General features: G+C 50.4%; 1 protein-coding gene across 2 annotated transcripts in view; it reads right to left on the bottom strand.

Moving 5' to 3' along the window:
- The window catches only part of ADAMTS7 (ADAM metallopeptidase with thrombospondin type 1 motif 7), a 40,460-nt gene extending 36,605 nt beyond the window's left edge, over positions 1 to 3,855 (bottom strand). The window contains exon 1 of one of the 2 annotated variants that reach the window (XM_074354158.1): positions 3,480 to 3,855. In XM_074354158.1, the coding sequence (XP_074210259.1) occupies positions 3,480 to 3,579 (100 nt within the window). In that variant the 5' untranslated portion in view covers positions 3,580 to 3,855. The remainder of the gene's footprint in view (positions 1 to 3,479) is intronic. The other variant, XM_074354159.1, reaches the window with a different exon arrangement.
- Between the last annotated feature and the right edge of the window lie 9,393 nt (positions 3,856 to 13,248).

Below are 13,248 nucleotides of genomic sequence, written 5' to 3'. Positions count from 1 at the left end.
TGTTTTAACTGAGTATTACCAGCAGTTCCCAGGGCGTGAACAGTCACAGCCAAGGCTGCTAAAGATGAGCTGAAGGTATGGGGGCTGCTGATGCCAACCAGCCCTGAAGTGCTCAGTACACTAGAAAAACTGAAACTACCCAACACACTTCTAGGTGACAGCAGTGTCCTCAAACACAGGTAGGTGGAAGAAGTCAGTATGCGTGTGACTTGGCAATCTGAACCACTGAGGAGAAACGGCTCCAAAAGCTAGAAAGTGTCCCTGGGGAGGGATCCATGATCTCGGGGATGTGCAGTCCTGTTGAGAATCCCTGCTCTAGACCTTGGGAAATTACTGCAAGACAGAAATTAAAGAGAGTTATAAAGAAGCATCTTCTTAAGTTCAAAAATATGATGGGGCCAGGCAGAAACATGCTGCAGGTGAAAGGCATTCGAATTAGTATGCTCCAGAGTCAGAGGGCCTGGGTTTCAGTCTCAGCTCAGCCACCCACAGCTATGAGGCCGTGGGTAAATTACTCTACCACTCAGTCTCAGTCTCTCTGTCTGTAAAATGGATCTGACGATAGCTGTTCCTTAGGTTGTTTGAGAATTCAATGAGTTAATATGGAAGGGCTTAGAAGAGTAGATAGCACATAGAAAATGTAAACTAAGTTATTGAAAATTAGCAAGAGAAGTTCTAAAGAATACTTAACTATTTCTTTCAAAACCTATTTTTATCTCTTTGCCTAATGGCTTAATAAAATGTTTTTCTAATCAAAAAGAAAAAAAGATTTACAGGATGTTACCACTTTTACTGCAATAATTTTAATTTTGTTTTGTTCTACCTTCTTTTTTTAATAATATGTATTGTTTTGCCATTAAAATATTTTTAAAGGAGAACAGAATGAGTTAAAAATAACCAACTCTTTCAACATCTCTTACAGCTGACCCCTGCAGAGACCTTGGTGGCTGAAGTTACCACCACCCAGTGCCAGCAAAGGGTAATTGCAGTTCGTCTCTGGCTCGTGGGTGCATCAGAGCTGAGCCAGCGGGGCTAAAGCCGCAGTGGGATGGGAGCAGGTACTATTCCAGTGGTTCACAGCTGAGCCTGTTCTGCCAGAGAGGAAGGTCAGTTGTGATTGGGCGGAGATCCAGCCACACCAGGTGTTAAATACTTTGAATATCATCCCTAGGTGACAGAACTGTCACTTTGGAGCTTCCACCAGAGAAATGCCAACATGGTGTTTACCCTCACCTCCTTATCAAGTACCTGAGTTACAATCCAGCCCTTCAAACGACCCATAGCTCATGCCAAAGAGAAAAAATAACCACAGTGTGTGTGTGTGACACACACCCTCCTCCTCAAGCCCGTCTGCACTTGCCTGCAGGCACGTGTGCACGCACACACTGAGAGCTCACATGTGCGAGGGTTTGGGTGGGTCCCTGCCCTACCAAAACATCAATCCCAACAAGTCCTTTGGTTTGTCTCATTTTCTTAAAAGGGAGCCCAAGATGCACTCTTTGGCCTCAAAGAAGGCAGTGTTCGGTAGGCTGAGCCCCAGCCTAAGTCCCCCAGGAAACTCCAAAGAAAACAGAGCTCAGCAGCTCGGGGTTGGGGATCCTGGGTGCAAGCAGACCGGGGAGGGCCCAGGCCCCTGGGTATCTATGGGGACGCTGGAGACAGACACTCACCCTGAAGGGGGGATCCAGGGTAGATAGGAGGGGTGCCTAACCTGCCTCCACCCCAAATGGCAGGTCCAAGTTAAAGGATGCACCAAGGACTCTCTGATCCTACTGGGTCTGCCTGGCAGATTAATAAATATAATGGCCACCAAATGGCAGTCTCTGCCCAGTGCTAAGCAGTCACATTCAGCATCTCACTTAATTCTTAAAAAAAAAACCCTGTGAAGTGGATACCATTATCCCCATTTAACAAATGGGTGGGCTCATATCTGTGTCTGGCCTGCAGTGGAAATGAAAGGGAGCCTGACCACAGGGAACTCCCTCCACTAGCTTTATCCCACAGCTATCAGGGGGCCTGGGCCCAAGTTCGGGCAATTTCTTGGGGAAACCACTTGCCTGCTGCCTCATTCCCTTCACCTGGTTCATCCTCATGGGTCCCCAGCTCTGAGCAGTGGGAAAACACAGGCTTCACCCAGGTAGCCCGGATGTCCAAACTAGCAGGTCAGTCTCCTCTCTCAGCCTGTTCCCTCACCCATAAAAGGACTTTCCTTCATGCACCTTGCAGAGTTGTTGTGGAGATGATGAGAAATAAGAATTAGGGAGGCTGGCACATAGTAGGTCTTATTAAATGTTTGCTCTACTCCCTATGCATTGTTGCTAGAGCCTCCCTAAAACACTGCTTTCATCAGCTCCTCCTCTCAACACTCCCCAAACCTCTAAGATCTGGTTTAAATCCCCTCCATTCCCAGCCAGATGCTTTTCTAGCCTCACAACCACAATCCCTCTGCTGGAGAGGCAGGTCTCCCCCATCCCCAGCACGCAAGCCTAGTTCAGCCAAATCCACACCCCTCCCACGCCCCAACGCCCTGCCGGGATGCACCCCCGCCCCTACACACACACTTCCAGCCCATCCAAAGTTCATCCATCCTTCCAATCCCTCCAAGCTCAGGCCCCTCCTCCCCTACAAAGCCTTCCCGACTGCCTCGCCTGCAAGGCTCTCCCCACCGTCCGACCCGCCCCCATCAGACCAGGAGCTCCCTGAGCCGCAGGCCAGGGGTCCCCTACACCCTCTGTTCCTAAATTCCCAGGCCGGCTGCTCCGGACACTACAGGAGCTCCGCTGACCGGCCGACGGCGGCCGAGCAAGATTCTGGCCCCGGGCCAGAGGCTCGTCGGAGGCCGGCCGGGCGGGGCGGGGAGAGCCAAGCCCAGGGCTGGGGAAAGAAGCTACTTCTCCCCGCTCCACTCCCGGCGCCTTCACACTAGGGGGAGGGGGAGGCAGGAAGTCCAAGGGCCGCGCGAGACCCGGCCCCGGGAGCCGCCGAGGGCCGGGCGGGCAGCCCAGAGGCGGTGGGCAGGGGCGGCGGCGGGGGACCGCGTAGACCTGCGACCCTGCGCCCTTGCCCGCAGAGTCTTGGCCAGGCTGCTTTTCACACGAGGCACACTGATGAAGGCAAGACACCGAATCATCGTGTGTAAGCCACGCTCCGTCCAGCCCTTCTAACGATAGATCCCTGGCAGAGACAGATGCGGTCTGCTGCACGGGAGATGGGTAATCTGGAGCCCGAAGAGCGTATGGGGTTTTATTCTGGCTACAGCCCGGGTAGGTAGCGGAGTCGGTGGCTGGAGAAGGCTCCACGGCGAAGCGGTTTCGCTGCCCCGACCCCACCCCTGTCCCTATCCCCAGGGGAGCGGGGTACGCGACAGCTCCAGGCAGAGCCGGGAGGGCGCGGGGTCTGCGGAGGTGAGAAGGGGCTAAACCGAGGCTGGGAAAGCGGGAAAGGGTGGTAGGGCCGACCGTGACGGGGCAGCCGCTCACCTGGTGAGGATCCGTGGGCGCCGGGCGCCAGAGCGCAGAGGAGCAGGAGGAGGGGGCGCAGCAGCGGCGCGGGGCTGCGGGGACTCAGGCCGCCGTGCATGGCCGGGGCCAGGCGGCCGCCTGGCGACCCTGAACGCACACTCTCGTCCGTCCCGTCTGCTCGCTGCCCGGTCCCGGGTCCGGCTCAGGACATGCCCGACCCGTGTGCAGTTCCCGGCGTCCTGGGGCCCGAACTCCGGCCCGGCAGGCGGCTGCGCTCGGACCGCAGGCAACAAAGGCTGCAGGGCCCGCCCCCTCGGCCGGCTGCGGAGGCAAAGAAAAGACCAGAGTACGAAGGAGAGAAAGAAAGGGAGGGAGAGAGGGAGGGCGCGCGGCGGCGGGTCCGCGCCCCGCCCCTCGGACTCCTTCCCCCGCCCCCGGCCCGGCCCTCCAGCCCCAGCCTGGCCTCGCCCCGCCCTCGCCCCGCCTTCGCGGGCCTCCCGGGCCCAGACGGCGGCCCACTGCTCGGGGGCTGGGCCCAGGGCAGGGCGCGGACAGCGCCCCCCGACGGCCGCCCGGCCGCCCACCGGGCCGAGGACGCCCTCTGGCGGTGGAGCCGAGCCGGGCCCTCCCGACCTCAGCCCACCAAGGCCCCTCAAAGAATCTGGAATTTCAGGAATTTCAGCCCTGTCCCTAAACTGTGCTAGAGGACGAGCCCTTCGGTGTGCTTCCTGGGCTAGGCAGGCCTGTCCCTCTGGGGAAAAGGGACACGGAGGCATCCTGAGAGTCCAGGGTCTCGCAGCCGGGCTCAGGAGCCCTGGGGGTCCCTAGGTAATGTCTGATCCAAAGTCAGCTGGGGAGAGAGGCCAAGACTCTTCCTGAGTGGGCAGCCGTTTCCCACACGGGGCGGAGTCCCTTAAGTCCTCATGTTCAGACTCCTTTCCAAGTGTGTTTGTCTGCAGTGAAGCACAGTGGCCCACGGGCTGGGGCCCACAGACTCTCAGCAGGGACCCCTGGGAGCTTGGAGGCCAGCCAACCCCAGCCTCACATCCTCCCTCTCAAACACTGGCCATCTGTCCTTCCATGGCCCCAGCCCTGATCTGGCTTCCTGCTCCCTCCCTCTGTGCTCCCAGGAGCCCCCATCAAGGAACACTCCCACCAGCCACCTCCTGCCTTCACTAAACCTGACCCTATCTCAAGACTGCCCCCCTCTTCTTCCTCAAGACAATGGTGGTCAGCCTCCTCCCCCTGGCCAGCCTTTGTGTGGCCCCCCCTGCCTTCTGCCACCCACACACCTCCTCTTTGCCCCATCTTACATGCACTTTCCCTCATTTCTGGAAGCTCCCTTCTGGCTCCTTCACCTCAAGCCCTGCTACCCTCCTGGGGGACCCATATAGCACATGGCTACACAGTTTCTTGACCTCCTTGTCTCCAATGACCTTTCCCTCCACCTTAGCCACCAGCTCTCATGGCCACAGCCTAGGCTATGTCATCCCCACCTGCCCCACTCTGAAGTCTGAAGACCAGATGCCCCGATGCCCCACTCTCAGACCACACCCTGCTGTCTCTCCCACCCTCCCTAAATCTTCACAATCACCAGATATCTTTCGTCCTCCAGTCTCTTGTCACCGTCGTCTTCTCCCCACCCATCAGCCCCTCCTGGCTTCACCTACTTCCCTCCCTAGCTACACTCACTGCTTGGTCCCTGGCCCCTACCCAACCACCTTCCATTTCTCCCCTGCCCTTAACACCAAATGGCCTTGCTGCAGTGAGAGGACAGTTCAGACACCGCATTGTGCCCCTGCTCTCAGGGCACCAAGCATCTGTAACTGGCACCCATGCCTTTTCCCTCCCTCTGGACACAATGGAGTAGGCACCATCCAGTAGTCAGAGACAAACGCTTCCTCCAGGCCTCTGTGCTGCTGTCCTCTCTTCTTTGCTCTGGGTGGCCCCCTCTTTCCTTGGTCTCCATTGGCTCCTGACCCTTAGTCTACAAACATTCTGGCCCCCTCCTATTAAAGATACCGATTATGCCCCTGCATGGATGGGTGGTCCCTCTACTTCCCACCCCATATCTCTGCTCCCTTTCTCCATCTAACTTCTCCAGGGAGTTATCTAGATTTGTCCTCCCGTTTGCACCTCAGGCTCATCCCCTCCACCATCTTGCATCCTGGTGCCAGAGCCACAGGACCCTTTTCAGTCCTCCTCACCTTGACCTGCCCAATGCATTCTAGAGGTACCCCCTACCTCAACTCCACCCTCCACCTGGCAAATCTCTTCACCCCACAGGTGTTGGGTATTCACAGGGCCACAGCAGTGGTGAAAGAGACATGGTCTCTGATCCCTTGAACTCTCACTCTGGAGGAGGGCCACTAGCAACAAGCTAGTAAACGGACATATCAACAAGACCAGCTGCTGAGAAGGGCTATGAAGAAAATAAAACTAGGAGATTAGATGGTCTGCTTTCCATTGCGTTGATCAAGGAGAACCTTCCTGAAGAGGTGACATTTGAGCTGAGAGACCAGAATGACAAAGAGGACCACCAGCCATGTGAAGGTGAAAGGGAAGAATGGGCACAAACCTGGTGCATCGGAGACCTGTCCTTTCAGGCTCAGCTTATATGTCGCCTATCCCCGAAAGCCGTTCCCCAGTCCCTTCCCAGGGTTCCTAAAACACCCTTTGCCACCCGTATCAGGGCAAGAATCACACTGCATTGCTGTGTGTGCGTGCGCCATACTGTAAGATGCTCAGGTCATGTCTTCTTTGTTTTGTGATCTCAGCCCCCAGCACAGTAAGCCCCAGAGATGGAGAGGATCCAGGGAGAGGCCCACAGCCCTCCCTGGCCAGCACCACAACCTGCTGTCCTCGCTCCTATGGTGAGCTGCCAAGGCCAAACACAGATTAGAGGCTTTTCTGAAAGGCAGCCTAGGAGTTTGTGTTTTCAAACCCATCAGCTGACAACAGTCCCCACCTGTTTCCATTTGTGTCCCAAGTCCTGGCCTTTACTCTGTCCACATCCTGCTGGGATGCCTTCATTTTAAACGTCCTTGGGAACCATGCTGGACGCCACAGGATACAAAAGAATTGCGAAGTTTAGTCCTGCCCTCATGACACAAATAATAAACCAACTGGAAAAATAAGGCCGGCCAACTCCAGATTTGGGAGGTAAAGCGTACATTTGGAAGAAAACAAGAGATCTGATATTTCAACATGTTTGATGTAGTCGTTCAGAACGTCAGGTATCCAATTAGAGAGTCCCCCCCCAAAATCTTAATGGAGATTATTTTGTTTATTTTTTAATTGATTGTTATGCTATGTAGCCCAACATCTCCAGCAAGATTTAACTTAGCTAAAACACTAGTTTTAGAAACTGGTTAAACTAAGTAAGAAACTGGATTCATTCTGCTCTTGTATATCCACTCACATACTAATAGATTGCTTAAAAACTACAAGCAGAGGACTGTGTATTTAAAATTATAAATGAATAGATAACAATGAAAAAAACGAAGCATACAATTTTTGAAGATAATATAAAACCTCTTTGGGCTTCAACTTTCTTATTTGTCTAATGGAGACAGTGATTCCCATTGCCCTGTTTCACAGTTTCTCTAGAGCAGTGGTTCTCAACCAGGGGTGATTTTGCCTCCGTGGAATTTTGCAATCTCTAGAGGCATCTTTTGTTTGTCACAACTAGGGGATGGGTGCTACTGGTATCGGGTGGGTAGAGGCCAGGGATGCTGTTAAACATCCTACAATGGACAGGTCAGCTCCCCACAACAAAGAATCATCCAGCCCGAAATGTCTATAGTGCCGAGGCTGAGAAACTGGTCTAGATGATTAAATAGTTTGAAGGCACCTGGCAGAGTAAAAGGCCTTTTGTTTTAGCATTTTGTTTTATTTTGGGTTTTTTGGTAAGGCAAGCATGGGATAAACAGTTAAACTTTACAAAGAATGAAAAGTGACTCTTTCTTCCCAAAGCTGACCTCTAGTCCCTCAGTGCTCCTTCCCGAGAGCCATTACTCTTTCAGTTTCTCCTGAATCCTTTTAGAAAAATTCTGTGTAAACACAAAGTTACATTGTACACACGTGGTGGCACGTATACACACTATTCCTGGCTTTTTTTCATTTAATGATAAATACAGTTTGGAGATGGTCGGTGGATGGGTATCCTTACTTATGGACCTGCTGCAGCCTTTTAATAGCTTTTTAGCGTGTGACACATAAACCAGAATGTAAGCTCCACGAGGGCAGGAAATCTTTGTTTTGTTCACTAATATATCCTAGGCACTAACAACAGGAGCTGGCATGTAAAACACGTTCAGCAGGCATTTTCACTTATTCAAAAAATGTTGGATGACTGATATTCCATTATGCATATATGCCGTTACACCCATCTCCTACTGGTGGGTGTTTAGATTGTTTCCAGTCTCCTGTTACGACTATCCTCTGTGCATATGAGCGAGTATATCTGTAGGATAAAGCCCTGGAACTGGGATTGCTGTCAAGGGCGTGTGCATTTGTAGCTTTGATAGATAAGTATTGCCAAATTAAGGTCATTATTTTTGATGGTTCCCTTCCACCCCAGTAAATTGTAGAATTGCAAAAATAATTTTCAATGCTTAAATTTTAAATTTTAATGTAGGGTACAGATTGCTAAACAAGGATGCCCAAAAAAAGCCACCACAGTGGGACAGGAACTGGGCTAAGTGCTGGCCTTGGAAATGCACAAGATCATTGACTTGGAAAGGGGTGCGGAGCTGCTACCATGGGCCTGATTAGCCATTGTTCTGGAGCCCTGGAGACACGGGTGTCCTCAATATATTCCCATAACTTGAAGCACTGTGGCCTTCGCCTGCCAACTGCCTAGCCTCGGGAGGGGGGCCTGTCCCCACACCTCCATGAGGGACAACACCACAGGAGTCATGCACATTATCCACATGGAGATTTCAGAGCCATCAGTCAGCTGAGAGGACAAAGTTCCATGACTGGCTTCCACTGTCTTGCCAGCAGCCACTTGGGCAGTGAGAACGATGATTAAACAGAGGCGAATTGTGACACTGAATGATTGCTGTATCCCATGTGCTGGCACGGTGCTTTACATGCCAGTATCTCACACAGTCCTCCTCCCAACATGAAGTGGACACCACTATTATCCCCATCATGCAGACGGAGAAACTGAAGCACAGAGAGGTTAAGTAATTTGCCAAAGGTCCCATCACCTGGATCCCTGAACGCTACACTCCTCTGCATCCCAGATTGCCGGGTTTGGCTTCGATGTTTCGGAGGATGTGTTTGTTCCCGGCTGCTCCTTTTGGAGCTGTTTCTAAGTCTGTTGGACTGCTAGATGTGTGGGAAATGGGCCACTTCCCCCTCCCATTGAGGCTTTCATTTAGGAATACCTCCCAAGTGCCAAGAGCCATGCTGATTGCCAAAGGGACCCTTTGTAATGGCTATCACATTATTTCCTGCTGTCAGATCTTACCTTCACATCCAACCTATGAACTCACAGAGGGCCAGGGCCATGTCTGATGGGCAGGAGCCTAGTTGAATCTCAGAAGGCTGTGGTGTGGGAGCCTGTTCAGCCAGCCTAACTCTGGAACAAACCTAACCATCCTTACATCTCTTACTGCCCCACACTCTGCAGCCTGATGATTGCCTTTGTTGTCTTTTTTTTTGTTTTGTTTCTTTTTCATGATATTGTTTCAGCCATGGGTGTTCCATAGCCTTGTATCTGGAAATAACTTGAAAACTTGTTATGCTTTTTCTATGGTATTCACTGTGTGTTTGGGAGTTCTTTCTGCTCACTATTTATCCCTTAACAGTTTTTGTCATATATTTTATTAAGTTTTGTAAAGAAAATACTTGTTTCAACATTTAGAAACCAGAATCTTTGCTGGTGATAAGATCCTGGATAAAATAAATTACATGGGTCATTTTTCTTTTTCTCAATCAATAAATCATTTCACTCCTTTGTTTATCTGACAAACACTCACTTGTGCTGCCTGCAGTGGAGCGTAAATGAGTAAAAACAGCATGAACCTCATTATGAAATTGCCGTTCCCAACATTAAAAACGGAGTTGGCTATATAATTTGGGGGTAGGGAAGGATATTTTAAAGATGAAATCAACAGCAAAATATGTAGAAAAAAAGTTAAGAGATATGCCTACATAAAAATGAAAAGTAAACACTTATTATTGTAAAACTCCATAAATCGTACATTCAAAAAATAAGACCTAAAGAGAGCAGAGAAAACAGAAAATTATCATTCTTAATAAATAATACAAGAATCTTTCTCAGAACTGAAGCACATGAATTTCTAGATTGAAAGAGTTTATTGGCATCCAGCATAATGGATAAAAAAGACCCACACCAAAACACAACAAATGACTTACCAGAACGCTTAGGTACTTGATAAAATTGTTTCCAGGATTTCCAGAGAAGGGGAGAAAATGGTCACAAAGACTCTGTAATCAGAATGGCACCAGAATTGTCTTCAGCAACCCTATAAGCTAGAAGCCAAAAAGAGCGATGCCTTCAAAATTCCAAGGAAGTGGTTTCCAATGTAGAATTCAATTCTCAGACTCTCGATGAAGTGTGAGGGTAGAATAAGGTCACTTTAAGATATGTAAGGCCTAAAACATTTACTTTCTATGCTCCTTTTCTCAGAAAGTGACTGGAGGATGTGCCCCACCAAAATTAGGAAGTAAGCTACGAGAAAGACCTGGGAACTAAGAAATAGGTGTTCAATCACAAATGTAACATAAAGGGAGTCCCCAAAATAATAATAGAAGAAAATTTCAGCAGCAAAACTGTTTAGAAGGACAAGAGCCACCAGTCCACATCGGAGCAGGAAGTCAGAGATCCAGAGGGAAGGTCTCAAAAGAAATGAACAAAAACCAAAAAAATAGAAATTAACTGATGTACATACAGGAACCCACAAAGGCCTAATTGCAAACCAATTCTAACACTTAGTGGTAAAGATAAGACCCACAAGCTTGGCTCAGCTTAGCTGTTACTCTGGGCTGACTGGGCTCAGGACCTAGAGGTGTTCTCCAGGTGAGCTCTACATAGTGATGGAGTGGGTGAAAGGCTCTGGAGGCAGATGTGGTTGGGTGTAAGTCCCAGCTCTACCTAGAACTAGCTTCAAGCCCTTGGGCAAATTGCTTGATCCTTCTGAGTCTTATAACCTCAGTAAATAGGAGATTAAATAATGGTCCATGATACTGTGAAGATTTATTAAGATGATGTAAGCTAACATTAGTCACAGTGGAAGTTATCCAGCAACCTCTGCCAGCCCAGCTCACCAAAACTTTGCCATTGCTATGGTCTGAATGTTTGCATCCCTGCAAAATTCCTATACTGAAATCCTAACCCCCAAACGTGATGGTGTTAGGAGGTGGAGCCTTTGGGAGGTGATCAGGTCCTAAGAGTGGAGCCTCATGAATGCACTTTATAAAAGAGGCCCCAGAGAGCTCCCTTGTCCCTTCCACTGAGTGAGGACACAAGTCTGTCACCTGGAGGAAGGCCTCCCCTGACCAGATGGCACTCTGATTCTAGGCATCTAGCCTCCAGAGCTGTGAGAAATAAATTTTTGTTGTTTATAAGCTACCCAGTCTGTGACATTTTGTTTCAGTAGTTCAACTGGACTAAGACAGCCATTCTCCTGGTAAAACGTATGGACTAGTGCCCACAGCATGCTGGCCTTTTGTACCAGTATAATACACTCCCCCATCCTACATAAAGTGTGGCCCTCTGGACCAACAGCATGGGCGTCAGCTGAGAGCTTGTGAGAAATGCGACATCTCAGCCTGCCCGCCCCAGACCTGCTGAATCAGAATCTGCATTTTTGCCAGATCCCTAGGGGATGGGTGGGCACCTTAAACACTGGTCTAGCAGGCCCCAAGTATTTCTCTCCCCACCAAATAATCTGCAGGCTTCCCAGGAGCTACTTGGATTTGGTCCCAAACCAATTTATACACTGTTTCTGCTATTATATTATGAAACATAATTAAATAGATGAGCCCAAATCTGAGTACCAAGGGAGAGGTGTTGTTTCTATTAAAACTAAGTTGCATGCTTTTAAAAGACATGATAAAAGAGAGCAGCCTAGAATTAGAGTTCAGCATAGGAGGCTTCTGGGAAGGGTCTGATACCTATTGCCGGCCAGGGTGCCCTGGGGGCCAGGCCTGAGGACAGCACGTCCTCCCCATTTACCCTGGGTCAGCCTGTGCCTCCCTCGCTACCACCACTCCCGGCATCACAGCTATTCCTTGTCCAATCCAAGTTTTCTTTGCTCCTGAGCTAACAGTGGCATGCTTACATGCTTTACACGAATTTTCTAATTAACCCTTGAGCAACCCTATGAGGGAAGCTATTACTATCCAATTTGCAGGCAATAAAAATGGAGATTAAGTCACACAGTAACTGGCAGAGGAGGACTTGAAAGTAGGTCTGCCCTCAGGTGCCAGGCTCCAACCATGACACTGTTCCTGGCAGCAGACACCAAGTTTAGAGAAAAGACGGATGGCACAGAAGCATTTGAGAAATGTACATCCCTGCCAGCAGTTCAAGGGACGTCGAGCCGAGCAACCGCGGAGCACTTCTCACCTGTCAGATCTGCAAAGCCTTTTGTTCGTTTGCAATTTAATTTGCATTTTGATCAAAGTAATATGCTTTCATGGTTTAAAAGAGTCAAACGGCACTGCAGACATGCAAGCTGGAAAACAGCCCACTCAGCCCTGGCCTGCAAAACACATGCACAGCAACACGCACACAGTTACACTCGTGGGAGGAGGGGATGCGATTCCAAGAGGGTGCCTGAGCCAGGCCTGGTCCCCCGCCATGGCCTCCACCTTCTGTCCACTGCTTTCCAACGTCTGCACTTCCTCCGGGCTCTCCAGGGCCTCCAGGAAATGTTGTCCTGATATTCCTGTGATCTTCCTAGTACAGCGAAGCGAGGGGCTGAGTGGCCCAGACTGGGAGTGGAAACGGGGAATTGGAGGACGGATACACAGCAAGAACCTCAAACGACCCACACCCCTTGGCACAGACACCTGTAATCTCACTGCGGGGAAATCACCCCAAAGGGAAAAACCAACACTGGCCACATCATCTGTAGACCACTGTCTGTGGAAGTGCCATATTTTCATTGTAGTGACAATATTAAAGAATTTTTTTCCGAAAAGAAAAATAAATATATCTCCAACCTGTCACCCTGTCCCACCGATAACCGCTTTCTCTCGGGTGGGTCCCCAAACGTGCAGCTTTTCAGAGAGTTGTCCTCAGAGTGCCACAGGGAAGACAACGGGCTCTTCAGAGGGAGGCTTGGGTTCAATCCTGGTTCCGCTGTGGGACATGGGGCGAAATCCCCTCTCTGAGCCTCAGTTCCCTCCTGTGTAAATGAGGGTCACATTTCCTGCCTCACAGAGGAGACGGAAGATTGGAGAGATGACACTTGCAAAAGGCCTGGCACTGGGCCAGGCACATAGTAGCTGCTAAAACAAGGAGAGGGTAGCTATCTCCCAGAAAGTGTCTTGGCACCCTGGTCTCAGTGCTGTCCCCTCCCCTGGTTCCAACTGCCCTCCCTTGGACACTCCCGGGGCCCCTGTCTTGGTGAATCCACTTTCCAGCACTTGTCACTCACTGCTTTCTGAAGGCCCAGACAAGGTCTCCCCATAACCAGAACCACCCTACAAGGTGTACTCACAAGTGTTCACAGAATGAATCCTTATGGCCCTGCTCAGAGCTCACAGCCCCCAGCCCTTCCTGCTTGCCCCTCCTGGAGACTTC

Source organism: Camelus bactrianus, chromosome 27 (genome assembly GCF_048773025.1).
Source record: "Camelus bactrianus isolate YW-2024 breed Bactrian camel chromosome 27, ASM4877302v1, whole genome shotgun sequence".
NCBI classification, from domain to species: domain Eukaryota; kingdom Metazoa; phylum Chordata; class Mammalia; order Artiodactyla; family Camelidae; genus Camelus; species Camelus bactrianus.
Note: the sequence above shows the minus strand (reverse complement) of the source record. Positions and strands in the feature narration are given on the sequence as shown.